We start from the raw sequence: 25,574 nt of genomic DNA, 5'->3' as shown, positions 1-25,574 counted from the left end.
CCGGTCTAGACAAATACCGTCGTGACCCGAAGTTCGTCTGGAATGGCCAGTACCTCACCTTCCAGAACAGGATTGTGGTCCCAGAGTCGTGCCGAGTTCCGGCGCTCAAGTCGTGCCATGACCCAGTCGCTGTGGGTCATCCAGGCATCCGACGGACTCTGGCTCTGGTATCGCGACAGTTTTGGTGGCAAACCTATCGGAAAGATGTCAAAGAGTACGTCTCGACGTGCGACACCTGTGCACGCTCGAAAGCTCCGCGACACAAGCCGTTTGGGTTCCTGTTGCCACTCCAGACAGCCGATCGACCCTGGGGGACACTGACCATGGACTTTATCACTGATCTGCCAAAGTCCAAGGGTCACACCTGCATCTTTGTGGTGGTATGCAGCCTCACAAAGATGGCACACTTTATGTCCTGGCGTTCACTGCCGTCGGCGGAGGAGACTGCGTCACTGTTCCTCGACAATGTCTTTCGTCTCCATGGCCTCCCCGACACAGTGGTTTCAGACCGAGGAAGTCAGTTCACCTCTCGGTTCTGGAAGGCACTCTGCACGCAGCTCGGGATCCAAACCAGTCTGTCCACGGCCTTCCATCCCCAGACCGATGGACAGACTGAGAGGGTCAACCAGGTCATCAACCAATACCTGCGCTGTTACACGTCGTATCAGCAAGATGACTGGGCCGAGCTGCTGCCGTTGGCCGAGTTCTCTTACAATAACCTCGAGAACTCGTCAACACATGCCTCGCCATTCTTGGCAACCTATGGGTTCCACCCAAGGTTCGAAGTCCCCGTTGTCGCTGGCGGCCCTGATGTTCCCTCTGCCACGGAGAGGGTTGAACATCTCCAGCGGAACCTGGCACTGTTGAAGGAGAATCTTGAGAAGGCAAAGTCTGACTACAAGCACTTCTCAGATCTCCGGAGGTCCCAGGCTCCCGACTTGCGTCCGGGCGATCAAGTCTGGGTGCTGACTCGTAACATCAGCACCACTCGCCCAAGCAAGAAGCTGGATTACCAGAGGATTGGACCATTCACCATCCTCGAGGCCGTCGGGACATTGGCTTTCCGCCTGGACTTGCCAAAGGACATAAAGGTGCACCCGGTGTTCCATGTGTCTCTTCTTGAGCCCTACAAGAAGAACTCGCTTCCGGGTCGGGTGCAAGCGCCGCCCCCTGCGGTGGTCATCGATGGGAACTTGGAGTGGGAGGTCGAAGAGATCTTAGACTCCAAGTTCGTGCGCGGAAAGCTGCACTATCTCATCGATTGGAAAGGCTACCCGGTCACCGATCGAAGTTGGGAGCCCGCCGACATTGTCTTTGCCCCAACGGTGGCCGCGGAGTACCACCGACGCTACCCAGACAAGCCTGGCCCCAGGAGAACTCAAGATGGAACACGCCGTAGTTTAAGGAGGAGATAGTGTGATGACCAGCATCACAACGGACCAATGAGATTGTCCCGCATGCTCTCGCCCTCCGCACCAATCATGAGTCCCCACGTGTTTGTTTGCCCCCATGCATGAGCACGCGCCGTTGCCACCCGCGTCTACTGGTTTCCTGCCTCCCCCACCGCTCGGCACATGTCCCCGGGCTGTGCCAAGCCTCTCTCGCTTGCACACCAGCCACTCTCGCACCCCCTTCTCGCTTCTCTGTGATGCTCCACCCTTCTCGCCCACTTTTGCCCCTCGACCTTCTCCCGGTCTATAAATAGCCCTGCATGTCTGAGCCTATGTTGAACACCAGTTCGAACAAAACTTGTTCTTTGGTGTTCGGGGCTAAAAGCTAATAAAGCTCATACCAAGCACTTGGTCTTCGTCCTTGCGCTTGTTCACTCCTTACACAGACGGGGTTTGCATCGTTGAGGACTTCATGCATCATGATGGCGAAGGCAAAGACGTCGGTCTTCATGGTGGTACCGCTGGGGTCGTCTTCATCAAGCATCTCGGGCGCCATGTAACCATCGGTGCCGCCGTTCGGGCCATTGGATTTGCTCGGGTTCAACGAGGCAGAGGTGTGTTTGGTGCGGGACATGCCAAAGTCGGTGACGACGGCATTGTTCAAGCCGTCCAGGAGGACATTCGCTGCCTTGAGATCGCCGTGGATGATGCGGCGGCCATGAAGATAGGCCATTCCCGAGGCCACCTGGCGGAGCAAACGGAGCTTCTCCTCAAGAGGGACATGGGTATTGGGGTCGGACACATGGTTAAGGAGAGTGCCGTTGGGCATGAAAGGCGACACCATGAAGGGAGGAATCGGGTTACCATCCTCGTCCTGGTCGCAGGCACCGAGCAGAGGGAGGACATGTGGATAGCTGAGCTGCTTCCAGATGCTGATTTCATGGTTGTATTCAGCGAGCTGGCGTTTGTTGCAGGTGCCAAGGAGCTGCTTGATGGCGACCTTGGTACCAAAGTAGGAGCCAGTAAAGACCTCGCCAAAGCCACCGCGGCCGATGGGGTTGGCCGAGCGATCGGTAATGTCGCTGGGCGAGATGAACCAGGGCGGTCGCTCAGTGGGTTCGGGGCCAGTGGGAGCAAAGCCTTTGCTGGCCATGTCGCAGGATACAGCAAATGATGGGGGACAGGAGCAGAGTTGGAGGAAGCGAGCCTGGCAACGAAGGCGAAGTTGGGGACCCAAGCCACATGTAGTGTCACGGGGCGGGATAGCGTCCAACAAAATCAACACAAGAGCAGGCCCTTCAGCCAGTCGATCGTTCCGAAACGAACCGGGGGGACATGGAGTTGTGCCGGCATTGCTTCAGTGGATATCAAGGCTGCATACGACTTGGTCGACTGCTGGCCTCTCTAACCCCAAGCTCCGTGCTCTCTTTGGGATGTCCTGTCGGGATATGATCTGTATTGAGACATTCCTCCGAACGATGGCCCCACTCAAGGATCCAAGATTCTCTCGGCCGCTGGTCCAGAATTGGCAGGTCAGCCTTGTCCATATCCGATGTTGCTACCGGGTCGCCTCAATGGCCGCCTGGATCGAGAGCCGCAGTGTCTTGGACGAGGCTTCGAGAGTGCCTAGGCTGTCCTTGAGCGAGTCCAGCGGGCTCTGAGCGGCTCCGGGCGCCAGAGGATCCGCCAATGGACTTGTTTTCGACAGAAAAGCAATACCGGGATTTGCTCGGACGCTGCTATTGAACTCGTCGAGCGCCTGTCCCAGACCCCTTGCGCTGTCTGATTGAAGGAAACGGCATTAGCGACCTGCATTTGGCTGTGGAGCGTCCGAGACACACGCTCGCACTGTTGAATGGAGCAGCTGCGGCGGAGTGCATTGTACCTGGTACTGCCAGTGACTTGTCTGGTGCCGCCAGGGAACCGTCTCTGCCGATGTCGACAACCAAAGGAATCGAGTTGGATCAGCGCCGGCTCGATCGGGGCATTGGGTCCTGCTGGCATGCCATCGCACTCACATCTGGTCGATAAATGCATTTCCGAGCTGGCGCACAGCATGAAGCTGCTGCAGCGCTCCTGCGATGGACGCTGCCGACAGATCCTCCCGCTTGAGCGATGCCATGGCTGGATCAGACGAGCGGATCGGCCGAGCGAGCTGGACAAGCAAAGGAGCAGGCAACCAGCCGGCCAATCGGCGGCGGAATGGACATCGGTGCAGTCACGTGGTGCTGCCGCCAGCACATTGGTTTGCCGCCCAGAGCGCAAACCCGAACCTGGCCCCGAGCAAGACTGCCGATCTCCCGCAAGCAAAGCCAGCAACAGTCCCGGCCCGCAGCTCTAAAGGACAAGCGCATATCGAGATGTAGGATTCGCACAACATTCGAATATTGAGACGGGCACACAGCGCCGAGTGCACACAGCGCCGAGTGCACACAGCGCCGAGTGCACACAGGCCTCGCCCTTCCTGCTGGGTGGACTCATCGCCGTGACTCTCTCTCTCTGTAGGGGAAAGCTGTGTCAACTCGTGATGGGGCCCGCCGGCAGCGGCAAGGTAGATATCGGACGGAATCCATCGATTGAGTAGATGGATCCAAGCTGCTTTTCAAGGCGGAAGGCGCAGATGGCCAAGCACCTCTCCGTCAAGATCTTACCCAATAGCCAGCATCAGTAGCTCAGCGCCGATCGCACAGCCAAGATCATTGGGCTGGAGGGCATGATCAGGGTCATCCACCCACTTGCCGCTGATAGCTCACCAATACTCTGTACCTGACCTAGTCAACATACTGCTCGACGATGGTTGGCCACTGTGAATCGCTGGCAAGAGTCGTCCATCTAGTCAACCTCGATCCGGCGGCCGAAAAGTTCACCTACGAGCCAACGATTGGTGGGTTTGAGCCTCAACTGGCCGATATGTCATTCTGCGGCCATCTCTTTGTCTGTGGAGCTGTCGCTATTGCGGGAATCGTCTTGTCTGAGATCCCATCCAGCGATTTTCATTCCCGTTCATGCCTGTTTGCGTCGCACATACAGACATCCGCGATCTCATCACACTCGAAGATGTTGTAGAGGAGCTGCACTATGGACCCAACGGCGGCTTGATTTATTGCTTGGAGTAAGCGTGTCTGAACTCTCGCACTGCAACGGAAGAATCCGAGGCTGGGCTGTCCGCGCAAGCGGAATCTGGCCCCGAACGCACATTTTGATTCTCTCTCCCTGCCTTACATAGGTTTCTGATCAACAACATGGACTGGTTCGAAGAGGAGCTCAACAACTTTGACGACGACTATCTCATCATCGACTGTCCTGGTGCGTCTGCGTTGTCTCATGGTTCCGATCAGCATTGGGCTCTGGCCATCAAGGCAGCTGTAGCCGAACATGTGATGCATTGATCTGCAATCGGGCGCAGCTGCCCCAATCGACTGGATTTGCAGATATGGGAGACATCAAATTAACAGGACTGTCTGATACAGGTCAAATCGAGCTTTATACGCACTTCCCGATCATGAAGCGGCTTGTCGAAAACATGCAGCGCCTCGGCTATCGAGTGTGCGGTGTATACTGTCTCGACAGCCAGTTCATTGATGACATCCCAAAGTACTTTTCTGGAGTCCTGAGCGCCATGTCTGCGATGGTCCAACTCGAAATTCCTCACGTCAACGTCATGACCAAGATGGATTTGTTGGGCGACCGAGCACAGTCGTCGCGGATGGAAAGGTATGCTGGGCTGCGCTGTATTATGCGGCAATCTGTTCGGACAAAGTATCCTGCGACAAAAGGCAAAGCACTGATTCGAAGGAGCCACGAATGCCACAATGCAGATTCCTCGACCCCGATCCCAGCCTGCTGGCCGAGAGTGCCAATATAGAAACCCACTCCAAGTTCCACGGTCTCAATCTTGCACTCCTGCGCCTGGTGAGCCCTGCGGTTATTATGGTCGAGGACCGCGGCTATTGGTAACCTCTGGCGTGCCGCTCCTGACAGACGGCTCTGGTCCCCCGCAGATCGAAGAGTACAACATGGTTAGCTTCCTTCCGCTCAACATCAAGGAAGAGGAGTCGATATCGTTGGTCCTACAGCATATCGACAATGCGATCCAGTATGGCGAGGACATCGAGCCCAAAGAGCCCAAGGTGTGACAGCAGCCTTCGCTATGGAGATGCAATTGATGGCCTTTGGCCAAACGCAGCGAGTACTGATGGATACACAACACTTCTGTAGGACGACGCCGACCCCGAAGACGAGGAGGGCGATATTGAGTACTTTCAGTAGCATGTCACCGGGCCACTGGAACCAGTGTCAGGGAGATACAGCGCACACCGAAACGAGACTCTTTCTGAGTGCAGACGGCCACTTTTCGATGGACCCTGAATACACACCCATCTGCCATTCACACTCTCCAGCCAATGCGTCCAAGAATACGGGGCGCTGTCCCGTTTCGTTCTGAGCAAACTGTCGTTCATTATACACCGCACTGAACACACCGCACTGAACACACCGCACTGAACCGCACTGGACACATCAACCGCCTCAGCGCAACCGCAGCGATCGCATCCTGTCCCCCTCGGCTGCGTGCGAGCGCCCTGGTGCTCCGGCGACGGATTCTTGGAAACAGACCCCGACACGGCATCCGCCTGTCCCCTCACCCGTTCTCGCCGAGAGCCCAGCGAGAGGCCACTCTCGCCTCGCCGCCCTCGGCCGATCAAAGTCGTCCTTTCCCACCTCCCCGCATCGCTCTGCCCTTGGTGTTCTGCATGATCCTGCCGTCCCCAGCCCAGTTCCACAGCCGTCCGCTGAAGCCTCCCCTGTCCGTCGCCGGCCAGTCTTCTCCAACCACTCGTCCCTGCATCTGATTGCTGGTCCCTGGAGCCACGCCCCCCTCTCCGATATCCTTGCTGTCCCTCTCGGCCCCTCGCCCTCGATGACCTCCTCGGCTCCAGACCTTCCATCCCCAACCCCTCGACCACAGCCGCCCCTCCAGCAACAGCCGCTCCAACAAAGCCAGCAGCCGCAGCCTGGCATCGGAACCTATGTCTCTGTCACGACCCAAAACGATGTCACCTACGATGGACTAATCTACGTCTGGGATAGCCAGCTTGGGCTGCTCGTGCTCCAGTCGCTCTCGGCCGCCTTCAACCCCAACACGACCCTGACCTGCAAAAACGACTTCCACGTCATCAAAATCAACGGCATCAAGGACGTCAAGGTTGTCCCAAAGGACGACACTCCAAGCATTCTCCCCCCGCTTGTGCCGGTCACCACCGTCTCGATGGACAAGGCGCTTCAGCGAGAGCAGCTGAATCTCCGGCTGGAGAAGGAGCGACAGCTCAAGGTCGGCGTGAATGTGACTCCCGAAGCCCAGGTAGGCCAAGAGCGAATTCGAAAACAGCGCCTCCAGATCCAGAATCGGGCTCGGGCGTGGCCGATCGAGGCGATGCCGGATCTGGGGGGTCGTTGACCCGTGTTTCGAGCTCCCTCCCCCGAGATCTTCTGGGGAGACTAGATCAAGTAGCGACTCTTTGAGTCAGAGCTGCCGGCCATCGGAATCCGATCGTCTCGTGCTAAGCGATCGTTGTGCTCGCCCGAAACCCACGGTATACCCGGCCGGAATCGTAACCCCGTTTGCGTGTCTCTCTTGCCGCTCACAGCAAATCTTCGATGCCTTTGCCAAAACATACCCGACAACATGGAGGAATGACACCATCGTTGTGATGGACGAGGTTCTGATTGTCCCACCCTACGACACCTCGAGCTGCAAGCCCAAGGACAAAAGAACCGACGACAACATGGTCGCCCGAGTCCGGAAAGTGCTTGAGGGCGAGCGAAGAAAGCTGGGACTATGAGCAATCTGCAGCATCACCGTGCTCCTGCCCTCCGACAAGCTTCTTGTATCATCGACGCGGAATATACTGCACTCCACTTCGGCAAAGGGCATTTGCTGCCACTCTCAAGCGACGACCTGCATCCTGTATCCTGCATCCTGTATCCTGCATCTCAGCCCGACGCTCCGTCGAGTCGGTCGCTGGCTCGGAGGATAGCACTCGTGCTCCCACACTGCCCAGCGAGCGGGTGTGACCATTGTCTCGATGCCGAGATTATGAAATGGGGGTTGTGGAATGAGAGGCGGCGACTATGGGCCGCGCTCATGACTTGATCTCTGGGCTCTTGGATTCGCCTTGAAGGGCCTTCATGTCTTCCTCGACCTTCTTCAAGAGGATCTGGTAGTTTTCGATCTCCATTTCGATCTTGTCGTTCGCCTCGGCAATCTTGCGCAGCTCGATCTTTTCCATCTCGGGCGCTGGCGACGGCAGCGGTGATCCCGTGTATGTGGAGTATATCAGAAGAGTGTGTCAGCGGCACGGGAATCGAGTCTTGTATCGAATCTTGTATCAAATCTTGTATCGAATCCTGTATCGAATCTTGTATCGAACCCAGGAGGCCAGCCGCTCGGAATCCAAACTGCCCATGTCGCAAGCGCTGTGATGCAGCTGTGCTCGCTACTTACTGAAGCTGGCTGAGCCTTTCTTGAAAATGCCCTGGCCGCTCTTGCTCAGGACCTCAAACGTCTCCTCGAGTGGGTCCTGGATGACCTGTTGGCCCAACCGAGGCATCGCCGCCGTCAGCATCAGCGTCATGACCGCGAGCACGGACAGGAGGAGATGGGCAGTGCTGAGGGCGACGAAACCATCGCCGTGGATCTTACAATCACTTCAAAGTTCTCGACAATCACAGGTTTCTTGGGTCCGGCCGTTTCATCCTTGTGGTAGAGCTGGAGCGGGTGGAAGAAGGTGATGGGCTTTTCTGGCTTCTCGGTTGCGTCGTGGAAGAAGATCTTGATGGCGATCTCAAACTCACCCCAGCCGGTCTCGGTGATCTCGAAGGGAGGCGATTCGAGAGCTGGCCAAAGCGTTTTGGAGTGTCAGTCGAGTCGGGTTCCCCGGCCCAGAGGGCATGCGTTAGAAAGCGATGTTGGGAAAATCTGTTCCATGGGTCAAATCTCATCACAACTTGAGAGGAAAGATGGCTGACGACGGGCTTGAAAAGCATGGGCTGGTGAATCTGCCCAGGCTCTGTTTAAGCAGGGCTCTGGTTGCCGCACTGCCTGACTTACACCGGACTGGCGGATCAAAGCTCTCGTGCAGCTTGAACTGGACTTTCTTCACAAACGTCGAAATGTCCTCGCCGTAGGGCCCCCGGACAAAGACCGTCCACCGATGGGTATGGTCCTCGGGTGCATCTGGGGTTTCCTTGCGGTTGATCAGCGTGGCCTGGGTGCCGTAAACGAGCGGGCGCTCGAGGGTAACCCCCTGATGTGCGAACAGTTGGCGATCAGCAATCGGCGATGGGCAATCGGCGATCAGCAACTTCCATGAACGAGACGACAGAGCAAGGTCTGGATCGAAAGAGATGTAGCGGGGGGGGGGCACGCTCACTTTCATGCGGGTGCTCATTATGGCTCCGGCTCCAGGATGAGCGGGTGGGTCCGGGCAGGGTTGATGGTGGTCGAAATGGGTCTGGGCAGCAGCAAGGACGGGTCGCTGTGACAAAATACCCTGACGCTGAACAGGATACTTCTGAGCGCAGATGACGACTTTTCACAGGACTTGAATCCAACACCCATCGGCCACTCACAATGCCCAGCCTCCCCCCCCCCAAGAGGCGGGGTGCTCACCCGTTTTGTTCTGAACAGCGTGTTGAAAAGACAATATGGCATTCATTTCTTCCAGACAAACGCAGGTTTCAAAACGGACACCCGGTTAATATAGGAGTCCCACGGCCATAGCATCGCCCATCTTGTCCAAGACGACGCCCCTCGACTCGTCCGGGTCGATCCAGATCAGGGCGGCCCGTGCAAAGGTAAAGATGCTGAGATAGACGACCAACGGCAGGGCAGCTGCAGCGCAACCAAGGGTCGTCCAGATCAGTCCCGGCCACATTGGCAGATCGGTTGTTTCGACAGCCAGATACCCGCTGGGCTTCAACCACCACTCCCACAGAGTCAGCAACAGCACCGGCGACGAAATCCGCCAGATGCGGCTCATGCCGAGCAGCCGCTCCCGCCCCTCTTGCTTGTACGTCGACAGATAGCCTGGCGAGGGATCGTTCGGCGGTCGTTCGATCACGATGCAGTCCGTCATCTTGGCTTCGAGTTCCCAAAACCAGGTCGTTATCGAATGCCGGCGCTGATACAGGAGCACCCACCACAGAATGAACGGAATCCAGCCCATCCGGAGCCCGGCCGCAAACGAGGCTCCGGGGCCGTAGCGTTTGGAGTTGAGGATCCACGCCGGAAGGAGCATCGTTGCATTCAGGAGATAGAGGCCGTGCAGATAGAGCAGGCGCTCGAGCCGCGGGGCCCAAAAGTGGCTCAGGAGTACGGCCAGCAGGAACAGCGCCTGGAACCAGGCTGTAAAATGGATGAATGTAGGCGGAGACGTCGGATGCAGGACGCATGTTGTGTTTTCCAGCAGCGAGAGCAGCCCAGCGGAGCCGGAGCCGGTGCCGGTGCCGTTGGGAGTCGAGGTATTGTCAAAGAGATAAAAGTCGCGGCGTGGGTAGGAGCTCCGAGGGCACCACCACAGGACCCGATAGACGGCATTGTAGATTAAGTAGATGTGGATGCAGAAGGAGGTGATGTTGTTGTAAGGAGTGAACAAGCGCAAGGACGAAGACCAAGTGCTTGGTATGAGCTTTATTAGCTTTTAGCCCCGAACACCAAAGAACAAGTTTTGTTCGAACTGGTGTTCAACATAGGCTCAGACATGCAGGGCTATTTATAGACCGGGAGAAGGTCGAGGGGCAAAAGTGGGCGAGAAGGGTGGAGCATCACAGAGAAGCGAGAAGGGGGTGCGAGAGTGGCTGGTGTGCAAGCGAGAGAGGCTTGGCACAGCCCGGGGACATGTGCCGAGCGGTGGGGGAGGCAGGAAACCAGTAGACGCGGGTGGCAACGGCGCGTGCTCATGCATGGGGGCAAACAAACACGTGGGGACTCATGATTGGTGCGGAGGGCGAGAGCATGCGGGACAATCTCATTGGTCCGTTGTGATGCTGGTCATCACACTATCTCCTCCTTAAACTACGGCGTGTTCCATCTTGAGTTCTCCTGGGGCCAGGCTTGTCTGGGTAGCGTCGGTGGTACTCCGCGGCCACCGTTGGGGCAAAGACAATGTCGGCGGGCTCCCAACTTCGATCGGTGACCGGGTAGCCTTTCCAATCGATGAGATAGTGCAGCTTTCCGCGCACGAACTTGGAGTCTAAGATCTCTTCGACCTCCCACTCCAAGTTCCCATCGATGACCACCGCAGGGGGCGGCGCTTGCACCCGACCCGGAAGCGAGTTCTTCTTGTAGGGCTCAAGAAGAGACACATGGAACACCGGGTGCACCTTTATGTCCTTTGGCAAGTCCAGGCGGAAAGCCAATGTCCCGACGGCCTCGAGGATGGTGAATGGTCCAATCCTCTGGTAATCCAGCTTCTTGCTTGGGCGAGTGGTGCTGATGTTACGAGTCAGCACCCAGACTTGATCGCCCGGACGCAAGTCGGGAGCCTGGGACCTCCGGAGATCTGAGAAGTGCTTGTAGTCAGACTTTGCCTTCTCAAGATTCTCCTTCAACAGTGCCAGGTTCCGCTGGAGATGTTCAACCCTCTCCGTGGCAGAGGGAACATCAGGGCCGCCAGCGACAACGGGGACTTCGAACCTTGGGTGGAACCCATAGGTTGCCAAGAATGGCGAGGCATGTGTTGACGAGTTCTCGAGGTTATTGTAAGAGAACTCGGCCAACGGCAGCAGCTCGGCCCAGTCATCTTGCTGATACGACGTGTAACAGCGCAGGTATTGGTTGATGACCTGGTTGACCCTCTCAGTCTGTCCATCGGTCTGGGGATGGAAGGCCGTGGACAGACTGGTTTGGATCCCGAGCTGCGTGCAGAGTGCCTTCCAGAACCGAGAGGTGAACTGACTTCCTCGGTCTGAAACCACTGTGTCGGGGAGGCCATGGAGACGAAAGACATTGTCGAGGAACAGTGACGCAGTCTCCTCCGCCGACGGCAGTGAACGCCAGGACATAAAGTGTGCCATCTTTGTGAGGCTGCATACCACCACAAAGATGCAGGTGTGACCCTTGGACTTTGGCAGATCAGTGATAAAGTCCATGGTCAGTGTCCCCCAGGGTCGATGTTAGGGATAGCTCCTGCTTGTTCTCCACTTTAACTGCACACTTGACTATTCTTTTGCCTTTCTGTTTGTTTGTGTGTAGCCTTGCAGTTCCCCTCCGATTTTCCGCCTTTTACCTGTCTTTTCCGCTCCTTCCGCACTTCCGTTTTCCCGTGCTGCTCCGCTTCCTTTGTCTTCTTCGCACGCGCCGGTTTGTTTGTGCACGCGCCTTGCTGCGATTGGTTGCAATTCGGCTGCCGGTCATGTGTCCCCCCACCGGTGACTCATGACCTGCCTGACCGCCCCGATCTCTTGTTCATCTCGCATGCATTTGCCCCAACCTTATACTTGACCAATCCGCTTCTTGGACGTTGAGTCACATTGCTTCGCCTTTGCACGTTTCTCCTGCCAGGTGTTTCGCTTTTGCTTGCGCCTCTCTCGCTTTGGTTCTCTGCCTGTCTCGGTGGTCCTTCTCGGCCCTCGTTCGTGCATCGCCCCCTTCGCCCTGCTCGATCGCCCACTTTTCCCTCCCTTGGCCGCCCTTCGCTGCCAAGTCCGGACTTGTCTATAAATAGCCTGACCCCCGCGATGTGTAGTCGAACCTTAGCGTTCAAAATAGGACTAAATAAAGTGCCTTCTACTTTATTCTCTGAGTGTTCCTCACGTCTCATTTCGAGACAAGTCTTATCTTGAACGGATCTTTGCTTCCCTCGCTCCCTCTCCGAGTCCACTTCGGACTCTACCCTTGCTTTCCCTGAGCTCACTTCGAGCTCACTTCTTCTTTTGCCGTTGAGTCCCCTTTGGACTCTAACATCATTTTGAACGCTCCCTCTTGGCTTCCCGGCCTTTCTTCTTCTTTCGCCTCTCTTTCCCTCGTCGATCCGATGGCTGAGCCTGCTGCACCCCCGGCAGATCTCAATGCGTACCTGGCGCGCATGGAGGAGCGTATGAACGCCCTCATGACCCAGAACGCTGCTCTCCATCGTCAGATCCAAGATCTGCAAGCTCCCGCCGCCGCTCCCCGCCAGGTCTACCAGGTGAACAAGCCCAAGGAGTTCCTAGGTTCCCGCGACGAGACGACGGCCTTCCTCGCCCAGTGCCACCTCGTCTTCCTCGCCGATCCTGCCTTCTTTGCGCCCGAGCGCCAGAAGGTCCTTTATGCCACCTCCTTCCTCCGCGGCGAAGCTTTCAAATGGTACGAGGCCGCCTTTTATATGGCCAACCGCTTCCCGGCTTCCTTCGCGGATTTTGAAGTTGCCCTCAAGTCGACCTTCGGTGAGGACACGGCCTCCTCGCAAGATAAGGCCTTGAACGACCTCAAACGCTTGGTCCAGCTCAAGTCCTGCCAAGCCTTCGCCACCCGCTTCGTCCAGCTCGCCGCCCGCGTCCAGACTGACGAACCCACCAAGATGCACTTCTTCAAGGAGGGTTTGAAGTCTGAGGTCAAGTTCCACCTCATCGGTCTCCGCCCCGCTCCCGCTTCCTTGCCCGAGTTGATCAAGGCAGCGGTCGAGTACGACGATGCCCTCCATCGTCTCAAGGTCTCCTCCCGTTCCCAACCTCCTCCTCCTTCTTCTCGCTCTGCTCCCCATCACCACCATTCTCCCGCGCATGTTTCTTCTTCCTCCTCTTCTGCACCCACTCCCATGGACCTTGACTCTGTCTCGGTCCGCCCTGCTAAGCTCTCCGACGTCGAGAAAAAGCGACGTCGTGAGCAGGGTCTCTGCTTGTACTGCGGGGAAAAGTCTTGTCCCGGCAGTCGCGATGTTCAGCAGTGCCCGGTTCTGGTCAAACGGAACTCGGGAAATGCTCACAGCCGAGCAGCACCTCGCAAGTAAGCGAGGTGGTCTGTTCGGCGATACGAACATCTTCCCCCTCTGACTCGTCACTATCGGACGATAAGCTTCTTCTTCCGGCCACTCTTATCGTCATGAGTCTTTCTGGCCCGGTCTCCATCTCCCTTTCTGTTTTTATTGATGATGGATGTTCCGCTCTTGCCCTCATTGATCCTGCCTTTGCCGATCTCCATAAACTCTCTCTTATCCCTCTTTCTACTCCTTACTCCGTTTCCCTTGCTGATGGTTCTTCGGCCGGTTTCATTCGTTTCCAAACCGCGCCTTTGACTCTGACCATTGGTTCCCACACCGAGTCGATTTCTTTTCTTGTGACTCGACTCTCCACCACTCCCATCACTCTTGGTCTTCCCTGGATGCGCTTGCATAATCCAGTTGTTAATTGGAAGTCCCTCTCCCTTTCATTCTCCGATCCCTCTTGCCTTGCTGATGGACACATCCTCGCGGATGTCTCTGCTTCTTCCTTGGACACTCCGTCCGCTTCCGGCTCCTCGCCTCCCCCTTCGGGCACTTCGCCTTTGACTCCTCCTCCCTCCGGTCCTTCCCTTACACCGGTTCCCTCCTTTGGCACTTCGCCTTCCCTTTCTTCCCGCCTTGACTCTGCTTCGCTTTCTGAAGAGCCAACGGCTTTATCTTCACCCGACATTGAGCTCGTTAATGCGGCGAGTCTTCTCCGTCTTGCACGGGAAGACAAGCTCGACATTTTCGCTGCCCAAATGGATATCCGTCCTCCTTCGCCGGAGACGTATCCTACGGTGTCGATAAGGTCCGTGCTCACGACGAAGGTGTATGCCGAGTCTGGCACCCCTGTTGACTCTCGAGGCGTCCCACTCAAATACAATGAGTTTGGCGACGTTTTCAGCCTCAAGTCTGACCCTCCTTCTTCCTTGCCTCCTCACCGTCCGTATGACTTGTCTATTGAGTTTGTACGGACCGAGGATGGAAAGGAACCTCGTTTGCCAAAGCCGGGGAAAGTCTATCCTTTGTCCCCGGCCGAGGAATCTGCTCTTTCGGAGTATCTGACCAACGCCCTCGCACGTGGTTGGATCTCCAAATCCTCTTCTCCCGTTGGTGCTCCCTGCTTCTTCGTGAAGAAGCCCAATGGTGGTCTTCGCCTTTGCGTCGACTACCGGGGCCTCAATGCCATCACGAAGAAGAACCGCTACCCTCTTCCCCTCTTCCAGGATCTTCTGGATAAACTTTCTTCTGCCCGCGTCTTCTCACACCTTGACCTTCCTGATGCTTACCACTTGGTTCGTGTCAAGAAGGGCGATGAGTGGAAGACTGCTTTTGTTTGCAAATCTGGCTCTTACGAGTACAATGTTATCCCCTTTGGTCTTTCGAATGCCCCCGCTGCTTTTCAGTTTTTTATGAACGACATCTTCTCGGACCTCCTTGGTGTCTGTGTTGTCATTTATCTTGACGACATCCTGATCTTCTCAAAAGATCCCCTGGAGCATGAGGAGCATGTTAAGCTTGTTCTTTCTCGCCTTCGTGAACACTCTCTTAAGGTCAATCCGGCCAAGTGTTCTTTTGACCTTTCTGAAGTTGACTTTCTCGGCATGATCATTTCTGCCGATGGCATCAAAATGGACCCTGCCAAGGTCGAGGCCGTTTCCCTTTGGCCTGTTCCCTCTTCTGCTCGCGATATCCAAGTCTTTATTGGTTTCGCAAACTTTTACCGCCGCTTCGTCAAGGACTTTTCCGCACTTGCTCGTCCTTTGACTTCCCTCACTACCAAATCCTCCACCTTCTCTTGGTCTCCCGAGGCCCAAGAGGCTTTTGATTCTCTTAAACTTTCCTTCACTTCCGCACCTATTCTTCGATACTTTGATTTCTCTAAACCCGCTGTCATCGAGCCCGATGCTTCTGACTTTGCTTTGGGTGCCGTCCTTTCTCAGTTTGACCCTGACGGCGCTCTTCACCCCGTTGCTTTTCACTCTCGGCAATTCCGTCCCGCCGAGGTGAATTATGACACTCACGACAAAGAGCTCCTCGCCATTGTCGATTCCTTTACCGCCTGGCGTCATTACTTGATGGCTGCCGACCCTGATATTCCCACTCTTGTTTTCTCTGATCATCAGAACCTTACCCGGTTCACTGCCGCTTCTCAACTTTCTCGCCGCCAGTTCCGGTGGGCCCAATTCCTTTCTGACTTTGCTTTTCGCATTTACCACCGCCCTGGTCGTCTCAACACCAAAGCCGATGCTCTCAGTCGCCGTTCTGACTTTGAGATAAAGCCTGGTGACTCCCTCCACTCCACCAACTTCCTTCAGCTGTTCGAGTCTATTTCTCTCGACAGCATCACTGTTATCGGCTCGAATCCCGACTTTCTTTCCGAGATTCGAGCTGCCACCCTTTCTTGTTCCCTCCTTTCTGACTTTAACGCCAAACGTCTTGATGGCGATTACTCCTTCCGTGACGGTCTCCTTTACTTTAAAGACCTGATCGTTGTCCCTTCCCCCGAGCTCCAGCTCAAAGTGTTTGAGCAACGTCACTGCTCCGCTGCCGCTGGTCACTTTGGTCTTGCCAAGACCGTTGAGCTCGTCTCCCGGGACTTTCACTGGCCCCGGCTTCGTAAGTCTGTGCGTCACTTCATTGCTAATTGTGAAGCGTGCCAGCGAGCCAAGCCGTCCCGTCACTCCCCTTATGGTTTACTTCATCCTCTCCCCGTTCCTTCCGAACGTTGGTGGGACCTGTCGATGGACTTCATCACGGATCTCCCACCTTCGAACGGTTTTGACTCGATCTTCGTGGTTAAGGACCGCCTGTCCAAACAAGCACACTTTGTGCCCACCACGAAGACGGTTACAGGCGAGCAAACCGCCGAACTCTTCCTCTCCCACATCTTCCGCTTGCATGGTTGTCCCCGGTCTATTGTTTCGGACCGAGGAACTCAGTTTACTTCGGCCTTCTGGAGGCGCTTCAATGAGCTTCTGAAGACGAAGATTTCCCTTTCTTCTGCCTTCCACCCCGAGACCGACGGTTCGACCGAGGTTCTCAACCAGGTCATCGAGCAGTATTTGCGTATCCATTGCAATTACCTGCAAGACGACTGGACCCTTCACCTTCCCCTTGCCGAGTTCACTTACAACAACTCGGAAAACACCTCCACTGGCATGACTCCCTTCTTTGCAGTCCATGGCCATCACCCCATTTTCGATCCCTCTATCATTCGTGATCCCTCTGTTGTGCCCTCTGCCGAAGAACGTGTCGACCGACTTCAGACCGTTCTCGAGGATCTCAAGGCCAACCTCCGGGTTGCCCAAGAGTCCTACACTGTGCAGGCCAACAAATCCCGTCTCCCCACTCCCGACATCTCCGTTGGCGACCTCGTTTTTCTGGATCGTCGCCACATTCGCACCCTTCGTCCCTCCAACAAGCTTGACCAGAAAAAGCTTGGCCCCTTTAAAGTTCTTCGCCGCATCAACCCCGTTGCCTTTGAGCTTAAACTCCCTTCCACACTTAAAGTTCACCCCGTTTTCCATGTATCCCTCCTTGAACCCCGAACGAAGGACATTGTTCCCGAGTTCACCCAACCAGAACCACCTCCCATTCTTGTTAACTCCCAGGAAGAGTTTGAGGTCGAGACTGTTCTCGATTCTCGGCTCTTCCGTGGTCGCTTACAGTACTTGGTTCAGTGGAAGGGCTATTCCGAGACTGACCGGTCTTGGGAGCCCGCTGCCAATGTTTCCCACGCCACTGATCTTGTTGCTGACTTCCACCTTCGCTATCCCTCAAAGCCGAAGGCGACGTCCGGAGTTCGTCGCTAAGGAAGGGGATGATGTTAGGGATAGCTCCTGCTTGTTCTCCACTTTAACTGCACACTTGGCTATTCTTTTGCCTTTCTGTTTGTTTGTGTGTAGCCTTGCAGTTCCCCTCCGATTTTCCGCCTTTTACCTGTCTTTTCCGCTCCTTCCGCACTTCCGTTTTCCCGTGCTGCTCCGCTTCCTTTGTCTTCTTCGCACGCGCCGGTTTGTTTGTGCACGCGCCTTGCTGCGATTGGTTGCAATTCGGCTGCCGGTCATGTGTCCCCCCACCGGTGACTCATGACCTGCCTGACCGCCCCGATCTCTTGTTCATCTCGCATGCATTTGCCCCAACCTTATACTTGACCAATCCGCTTCTTGGACGTTGAGTCACATTGCTTCGCCTTTGCACGTTTCTCCTGCCAGGTGTTTCGCTTTTGCTTGCGCCTCTCTCGCTTTGGTTCTCTGCCTGTCTCGGTGGTCCTTCTCGGCCCTCGTTCGTGCATCGCCCCCTTCGCCCTGCTCGATCGCCCACTTTTCCCTCCCTTGGCCGCCCTTCGCTGCCAAGTCCGGACTTGTCTATAAATAGCCTGACCCCCGCGATGTGTAGTCGAACCTTAGCGTTCAAAATAGGACTAAATAAAGTGCCTTCTACTTTATTCTCTGAGTGTTCCTCACGTCTCATTTCGAGACAAGTCTTATCTTGAACGGATCTTTGCTTCCCTCGCTCCCTCTCCGAGTCCACTTCGGACTCTACCCTTGCTTTCCCTGAGCTCACTTCGAGCTCACTTCTTCTTTTGCCGTTGAGTCCCCTTTGGACTCTAACAGTCGATCGGCTGTCTGGAGTGGCAACAGGAACCCAAACGGCTTGTGTCGCGGAGCTTTCGAGCGTGCACAGGTGTCGCACGTCGAGACGTACTCTTTGACATCTTTCCGATAGGTTTGCCACCAAAACTGTCGCGATACCAGAGCCAGAGTCCGTCGGATGCCTGGATGACCCACAGCGACTGGGTCATGGCACGACTTGAGCGCCGGAACTCGGCACGACTCTGGGACCACAATCCTGTTCTGGAAGGTGAGGTACTGGCCATTCCAGACGAACTTCGGGTCACGACGGTATTTGTCTAGACCGGGATCCCGAGCCTGCTCTTCGGCTATGAGCTGCAGCAAATCCACAGGGTCACTGCGACTTGCAACCGAAGAGCGGGCGTCTCTGCTTCGGAGCACGCGTATCACCGCGGCAGGATCGAGAAGCAGAGGCGGATCCCTCGACACGGAGGCCGACGAAGGGATGTAGTCCGAGCGACGAGACAGGGCATCGGCCTTGCCGTTCCTCGCACCAGGACGGTACTGGATGCGGATGTCGAACCGAGACAAGAACTGGGACCACCGTGCATGACGCTGGTTTAGGATGCGAGCCGTTGCCAGGTACTCCAAGTTCTTGTGATCGGTCAGAACGGCAACGGGATGCTGGGCGCCTTCGAGGTAGTGTCGCCACGCCTCGAAAGCCTCCTTGATCGCCAACAGCTCTTTCTCGTATATGCTGTAGTTACGTTCAGCATTCGAGAGTGTCCGCGAATGGAACGAGCAAGGATGAAGGCGATCATCAGCACCCCGCTGGGAGAGCACGCATCCAAGCGCAAAGTCCGACGCATCTGACTCTACGACGAACGGCTTGGATGGGTCCGGATGCACCAGAACGGGCTCCGAAACGAAGGCATCCTTCAAGGATCTGAATGCTTTATCGGCTTCGCGGGACCACTGGAAGCCATGCGTCTTCCGGAAGAGCCGAGTCATGGGCCCCGCGATCTTTGCGTATCCATCGATGAAGCGTCGATAGAAGTTCGCAAACCCGACAAAGGATCGAAGATCCGAGATGTTGCGCGGTATGGGCCAATCCAAGATCGCAGAGAGCTTGGATCGCTCCATACCGATGCCCTCGGGCGAGACCATGAAACCAAGGAACGAGACCGAGGTTTTGGAGAACTCGCACTTCTCCAGCTTGCAATACAGCTTTGCAGCTCGGAGCTTCGAGAGGACCTGCTTGACGTGCTCTACATGCTGCGACGGATCAGCACTGTAGATCAAGATATCGTCAAGATACGCAATTGCGAACTGGTCCAACTCGGTGCGCAGGACGTCGTTGATGAAGTGCTGGAACGTCGCTGGCGCGTTGGTGAGCCCAAAGGGCATCACCAAGTACTCGAAGTGCCCATATCGAGTACGGAAAGCTGTCTTCCACTCGTCCCCGGAGCGGATGCGCAGCAGATTGTAGGCTCCACGAAGGTCCAGCTTAGTGAACACCTTCGCGCCTCGAAGTCGGTCCAGCAGCTCGCCGATCAGCGGTAAAGGGTAACGGTTCTTTACCGTGATACCGTTCAGTGCGCGGTAGTCAACGCAAAGACGAAGTGAGCCGTCCTTCTTCTTGACGAAGAGGATTGGTGAGCCTGCTGGGGACGACGAAGGACGAACGAATCCCTTGGCAAGATTCTCGTCGAGATAGTCACGCAGAGCGTGAAGTTCGGGCTCGGACAGTGAGTACAGAGGCCCGAACTTTGGCGACTTGCCCGGCTCCAAGTCAATGGGGCAGTCATAAGGGCGATGCGGAGGCAAGGAGTCAGCTTCCTGTTTAGAGAAAACAGACAGGAAGTCCTTGTACTCCGCAGGCACTTCGACAGTCGCAGTGCTCGGCTCGTCAGTGGGCAGGACATGGACCTGAAAGATGGTCAGGGGTTGCGTTCCATGCCTGCATGCATCCAAAGACTCGCGCATCGAGCGGTAATCAATGCTGCAGACGCGGAGAGGAGCGTCCGAGCTGAGAGGAGGGGCGTGGACAAGGTCAGAATAATGTTCGACGGTTACTTTATTCTGAACAATGTCCGAAGAACAAACAACAGGAGGAGGTACATCAAGGAGGGAAAGAGAACTGACAACAGAAGAAGGGGTTTGGGAAGAGCGAAGGGGTTCGGGAGGAACAAGACAAGAAGGGGAAGACGAAGGTGGGAGCGTAGGAGAGGAGCTTAGATCAATCAAAGGAGTGGAATCATCAAGAAGGGGAGTGACATTGGAGGAAGTGGAGCAAGACGAAAGAGAAGTAGTGCATGGAGAGGGGTCGGAATCAACAGAAGGAGGGAGACAAAGAAGACCGCGAGACCAGACAATCTTGGGCTCGGCGGTGCGCAACCAAGGAAAGCCAAGGATAAGTGGTTGATGTGGAGACCTGATCACATCGAACCGAAGGCGTTGCGAGACGTCCCCGAGAATCACCTCGAGTGGAGCAGTCTCGCGGAGGATGGGGCCAGACGACAGCGGCTTACCATCCACGCCTTCCACTGCCAAGGGCGAAGCCTTGGAGCAGGTGGGGACAGAGTGTCGAGCAACAAAGTCCTCGTCGATAAAGTTGCCAGAGGCACCAGAATCGACAAGTCCTTCGCACGACAGAGAATCACCAGAAGGAAGACGAACAGCGACGGGAACAACCAACGAGCAACGACGAACAGACGAAACACAAGACTTTGGTTCGGTACCAGCTTCGGCACCAGGGTTGCGGCTAGCACAGACAGTTAACTTTGCCGAGGGTTGGCAGGACAGCTCAGGTATTTGCACCTGTGGATGAGGTGCAGTTCCCAGTGACACCAGAGGTGCCACGGGTACTATGCCAGAGCTGAGAGTGTCCGCCGGTCCAGAGGCAAGGCGAAGCTGTCCGCACATCACTGCTTCCCCAGTACTTACCAAAGGCACCTTACCAATGTCTTCACTTTCGGAAGGCGGTGGGCACGGCTCCGGTTCAAGGCCTTCACTTAGAACCGGGCCTGGTCGTTTCCCGAACTGAAGTCTTGCACTTCTCCATCTTCGTAAACGATGGTGCGGATGATCCTCGGGCCGGGAGGTCCAGGGGGCGGTCCGGTAGCTCTGGTAGATCCAAACTTGACGGGGCAGTTTCGTACCAAGTGGCCCTTCTTGCCACAGTACAGGCAGAGTCCAAAGCGGCGGCGGCGTTGTTTCTCCTCGGCGGTCAGGGGTCCAGAGACGGCAGAGTCCACTTGCATGGGCTCGGAAACAATGTAGGAGGGGTGCGGCGGAGCGAGGACGGGCGCGGGAGCGATGGCGGGAACGGCAGCGGAGGCGGAACCAAAGGCGAACTGGGAAGACCGGTAGCGGGCAGGCGTGCTTCGGCGCTCTTGACGGCGCTCGCGGATTCGTGCATCGAGCTCGTTACAAAGCTCGATGTACTCCTCCAGATCTCGTGGCAGAGGGCGAACTCGCGAAAGTTCGTCTCTGACATCATCCGACAAGCCAAGTCGGAAGAACGAGATCTTTGCACCGTCGTTCCAAGTCGTATCGGCGGCAATACGAAGGAACTCGGATGCATAGACTGCGCACGGGCGGTTGCCCTGAGACAGTGTGGTGATCACTGACTCGGCAGTCCTGGCCCGATCAGGGTCGTCAAACACTTTGGAAAAGCGTTCTAGGAAATCGCCAAAAGAGTTGAGTCGGGGATCACCCATCTCAAGCATCGGAGTCGCCCACTGGAGAGCCGGTCCAGTGAGCAGACTAATGACGAATCCGACCTTAATCGGGTCAGCAGGGAACCGGTGGGGCTGCATTCGTATATACAGTTTGCACTGATTTACGAATGCCCGGAACCCTTGCCGGTTACCGTCGTAACGGTCCGGCATCTGCACGCTGTACCCAGCGGCAGGAGCATCGCGAGCTGTCCGGAGCTCGGCGAGCTCGGCCTCCAAGGCACGGAGGCGGTCCACGAGGGCAGGATCCATGGCGGGACTGGGACTGGGACTGGGAAAAAAAAAAAAAAGCGAGGAGGTTCAAGAACAGGAGAGCGAAGAGGGCTCAGACACAAGTGTGCTTGAGGTTCGGACAGGACTAGGAAAGGGGCGGGGCTAGGAGCGGAAGATACCAAGCAGGTGGTATCAGTAGAAGAGAGTTCGAACAAAGTGTAAGGAGTGAACAAGCGCAAGGACGAAGACCAAGTGCTTGGTATGAGCTTTATTAGCTTTTAGCCCCGAACACCAAAGAACAAGTTTTGTTCGAACTGGTGTTCAACATAGGCTCAGACATGCAGGGCTATTTATAGACCGGGAGAAGGTCGAGGGGCAAAAGTGGGCGAGAAGGGTGGAGCATCACAGAGAAGCGAGAAGGGGGTGCGAGAGTGGCTGGTGTGCAAGCGAGAGAGGCTTGGCACAGCCCGGGGACATGTGCCGAGCGGTGGGGGAGGCAGGAAACCAGTAGACGCGGGTGGCAACGGCGCGTGCTCATGCATGGGGGCAAACAAACACGTGGGGACTCATGATTGGTGCGGAGGGCGAGAGCATGCGGGACAATCTCATTGGTCCGTTGTGATGCTGGTCATCACATCTGGTAATACAATCGTTTCATGGGGGGTGGTGACATCCAAGGAACTGATGATGTATGTTTCTCCTTGGGACATATCTCTCTTGAAGGTCCGAGCGCTGACAGCTCTCACCGCTGGTTGGTTATCGGACAGGTGCAGATCAGGTATCGTGCTCCGCTGTCCACCGCAATGGGATTGGCAGTGTAGGAGATGGTATCTCCGACGCTGTGCTGCGCGTACTGCGCGTACTGCGCGGCGCAGTGGGTCGTGACCTGTGCTGCGCTTTGCGTTTTCACGCACCGCAGGCAGGCCACCGCAGGGTATACCTGCGGGTTGCCCCCGTTCCCCCCGTTTGTCTGGAGTTCGGTTTTATCGTGAATAAACGTAAGTGCTCCCCGAGCTCACCCGTCCGCTAGAGTAGCCTAGCACCGCCCTGTTCTGCCCCGTCCTGTCTTGTCTTGTACCCCCTCCCTCCCCGTCTTGCCCCAACGTCCCAGTAGTGGACGTTACATGGTAGCATCGGAAATCCTCGTCTTGTTTTCGTCCTGTTTGTCCTCTTTCTAGATCCTCAAGCTGGATCCCGCCTCTCTTGCCGACCGACTCTCCTCTCTGTCCCTGGAGCCTGCCCCTGCCATGAGCAACCCCCGCCCACTTCCGGAAGCCTTCCTCAAGACCTTCCGTGCCCCAGTGTTTACTGGGAAGAGCCGCTCCTCCTCGGTGGAGGACTGGCTGCAGCAACTCGAGGACTACCTCGATGCTGCCCAAGTCGCCCCCACCCACCACATCGTCGCCGCCAAGCTCTGCTTAAAGGACCAGGCGTACCGTTGGTACCGCCGCCAAGGGTTCGACGAGCAGAGCGAAGGTGTGTTTGACGACTTCAAGGACCGCCTCCGTCGCCGCTTCGGCAGCCCCAATGCTGAACTCATTGCCCGTGACAAGCTATACTCTCTCGTGCAGCGTGGTTCTGTGACCCGCTACATCGAGGAGTTTGAAGACCTCTCCTCCCAGATTGAGGAGCTGGGCTCTGCTGATGCGATGTACCTCTTCCAGAAGGGCCTCAAGCCCAAGATCAGAGAGTACATCGCCAGCAACCCTGATGCCCGCAAGTCCCTGGACGTGATGATGGACGTTGCCGAGAACCTCGACAACGTCCAGTACCATGGCCGCCAGTTCTACCCGCAGCTGGCAGGCGGCCATCGGTCTCATCACGTCCCAGCCCGTCCGCCTCGCCCGGCCCCGCCCGCAAGACCCATGCCTGAGCCCATGGACGTTGACGTCAACGCCATGGAGGCTCGTGGCCCTCCCCGCTCCCGGTTCCAGCAAGCTGCCACTGTCTCCCCCAAGGACAGACAGAAGCAGGAGGACCTCCGCCATGGTTCCTGCTTCTTCTGTCACCGACCGGGACACCAGGCCAAGGAGTGCCCCATGAAGTCGGGAAACGGCCGACCCTACTAGGTGGCTCTGGAGCCCTAGTAGGAGACCAACGCCGTGGATTGCTCAATGCAGTCCACGCGTCTCCAGAGGAAGTTCACCTCGCCCCCTCCCCCGAAGGAGAAACAAACCAAGTGTTGTGCGTCGTGCGAGAGGTGCATGGTGGCGCAAGCCGCCTGCCTCTCCACGAACGTGAAGAGAAAACCAAAATTGAAAACCAAAACAAAAAAGAAAATCAAGAACCCTTGAGGGACAGGACCGCCTGTGCCCTCACCCCTGTCAAGTCGTGTGTGTCGGATGCTTCCGACATGTGTCCGCAAGCCGTGGACGTCGTGTGCAATGGCGTGCTGACGCCGCAGGCCCCCGCAATGGCCGAACCCTATCCAAAATGTCCGAGTGGCCGTGATGAAGCCAACCAAGACCAAGTGTCGCCCGTTCCCCCAAGTCAAGTCATGGTGCAGGAGGCTGTGCAGGAGGACCATGAAGAGTCCCTGCTGTACCTCCCTGCCACCGTCCAAGGTCACACCGTCCGAATGATGGTGGACTCTGGAGCAAGCTGCAACTTTGTCAGCAGACGCTTGCTCCAGGAGCTCAACATACATGCAACCAAGAAGAAGTCGCCGATGAGTGTGGCGCTTGCAGACGATCGTGTGCAGCAGTGCACACACCAAGTGGTCCTGCGAGTGGCCCTCCATCCCAAGTACCATCCTGTCCTGTTGTTCCAAGTGATCGACACCAAGTTCGATGCCATCCTCGGCATGAGCTGGCTTGCTCGTGCCGAGCCGACTCCAGTCGTCGACTGGAAAGGCCGCACTGTCCGTGTTGGCCCTGACATTGTCCTGCAGGGCATGGCCTCACCCAACATGCCACCTCTCCTCTCAGCCATGCAATTCAAGAGGCTGATCAAGAAGGACACGTCGTTCCTCTGTGTCGTGCGTGAGGTCGACGACACCGACCAAGCCGGTCCCGGTCCCCCGCCTGTGGTGACCAAGCTGCTCGACGAGTACAAGGACGTATTCCCCGACCAGTTGCCACAATGCCTGCCACCCCAACGCACCGTCGATCATCGCATCGACATCGAACCAGGCTCGTCGCCTCCGTCAAGACCGACGTACCAACTGTCGCTGACGGAGATGGACGAACTCAAGCGCCAGTTGGATGACCTCCTCGCCCATGGGTTCATCCGCCCGAGCCAGTCACCGTATGGTGCACCAGTGCTCTTTGTCAAGAAGAAAGAAGGTGATCTCAGGATGTGCGTCGACTATCGCGCACTAAACAAACAGACCATCAAGAACACCTACCCGTTGCCCAGGATCGACGAGTTGATGGATCGTCTGAGTGGAGCAAAGGTCTTTAGCAAGATAGACCTCCGCTCAGGCTACCATCAGATCCGCATCCACGAGGATGATGTCCACAAGACCGCCTTCAGGACTCGCTACGGACTGTACGAGTTCCTAGTGCTGCCGTTCGGATTGACGAACGCACCTGCCACGTTCATGCAGCTGATGAACGATGTGTTCCGCCAAGAGCTCGACAACTCTGTCATCGTGTACCTGGATGATATCCTTGTGTACAGCAAGGATGAAGCGACCCATGAAGGTCATGTCGCCCGCGTGCTGGCCAAGCTACGCGAGCACAAGTTGTATGC

The 25,574-nt window shown here is 56.4% G+C and overlaps 5 protein-coding genes across 5 annotated transcripts; 3 read left to right on the top strand and 2 right to left on the bottom strand.

Moving 5' to 3' along the window:
- Positions 1-1,695: 1,695 nt before the first annotated feature.
- On the bottom strand, positions 1,696-2,568 carry BJ171DRAFT_279720 (kinase-like domain-containing protein). The gene has a single exon (XM_053106904.1). The coding sequence runs from the start codon at positions 2,542-2,544 to the stop codon at positions 1,777-1,779; it is 768 nt and encodes a 255-aa protein (XP_052969768.1). The 5' UTR covers positions 2,545-2,568; the 3' UTR covers positions 1,696-1,776.
- Positions 2,569-3,149: 581 nt separating this feature from the next.
- Positions 3,150-4,030, top strand: BJ171DRAFT_279677 (uncharacterized protein). The gene is made up of 2 exons (XM_053106903.1): positions 3,150-3,753; positions 3,897-4,030. Exon 1 carries the CDS (start codon positions 3,247-3,249, stop codon positions 3,730-3,732), a length of 486 nt encoding a protein of 161 aa, XP_052969767.1. The 5' UTR covers positions 3,150-3,246; the 3' UTR covers positions 3,733-3,753; positions 3,897-4,030.
- On the top strand, positions 3,919-5,660 carry BJ171DRAFT_578800 (GPN-loop GTPase; the record flags this gene model as incomplete). Its single annotated transcript, XM_053113919.1, has 8 exons — positions 3,919-3,942; positions 4,167-4,275; positions 4,422-4,503; positions 4,618-4,697; positions 4,862-5,105; positions 5,210-5,303; positions 5,393-5,521; positions 5,610-5,660. 8 exons carry the CDS (start codon positions 3,919-3,921, stop codon positions 5,658-5,660), a joined length of 813 nt encoding a protein of 270 aa, XP_052969766.1.
- Positions 5,661-6,129: 469 nt separating this feature from the next.
- On the top strand, positions 6,130-7,307 carry BJ171DRAFT_279660 (anticodon-binding domain-containing protein). The gene is made up of 2 exons (XM_053106902.1): positions 6,130-6,750; positions 7,037-7,307. Exons 1-2 carry the CDS (start codon positions 6,310-6,312, stop codon positions 7,229-7,231), a joined length of 636 nt encoding a protein of 211 aa, XP_052969765.1. The 5' UTR covers positions 6,130-6,309; the 3' UTR covers positions 7,232-7,307.
- A 224-nt stretch (positions 7,308-7,531) lies between these two features.
- Positions 7,532-8,839, bottom strand: BJ171DRAFT_578798 (yeats family-domain-containing protein; the record flags this gene model as incomplete). Its single annotated transcript, XM_053113918.1, has 5 exons — positions 7,532-7,686; positions 7,894-7,978; positions 8,092-8,285; positions 8,500-8,695; positions 8,822-8,839. The coding sequence occupies 5 exons, from the start codon at positions 8,837-8,839 to the stop codon at positions 7,532-7,534; spliced, it is 648 nt and encodes a 215-aa protein (XP_052969764.1).
- Between the last annotated feature and the right edge of the window lie 16,735 nt (positions 8,840-25,574).

This window comes from Polychytrium aggregatum (genome assembly GCF_025602895.1).
Source record: "Polychytrium aggregatum strain JEL109 chromosome Unknown BJ171scaffold_7, whole genome shotgun sequence".
NCBI classification, from domain to species: Eukaryota; Fungi; Chytridiomycota; class Chytridiomycetes; order Polychytriales; genus Polychytrium; species Polychytrium aggregatum.
This window is presented reverse-complemented; position numbering and strand designations above follow the sequence as displayed.

Coding starts and splice junctions, on each gene's coding strand:
- BJ171DRAFT_279660 (XM_053106902.1), top strand. CDS start 6,310: ATGACCTCCTCGGCTCCAGACCTTCCATCCCCAACCCCTCGACCACAG. Junction 6,751..7,036: donor ATGTGACTCCCGAAGCCCAG/GTAGGCCAAGAG, acceptor TGCCGCTCACAG/CAAATCTTCGATGCCTTTGC.
- BJ171DRAFT_279677 (XM_053106903.1), top strand. CDS start 3,247: ATGGAGCAGCTGCGGCGGAGTGCATTGTACCTGGTACTGCCAGTGACT.
- BJ171DRAFT_279720 (XM_053106904.1), bottom strand. CDS start 2,544: ATGGCCAGCAAAGGCTTTGCTCCCACTGGCCCCGAACCCACTGAGCGA.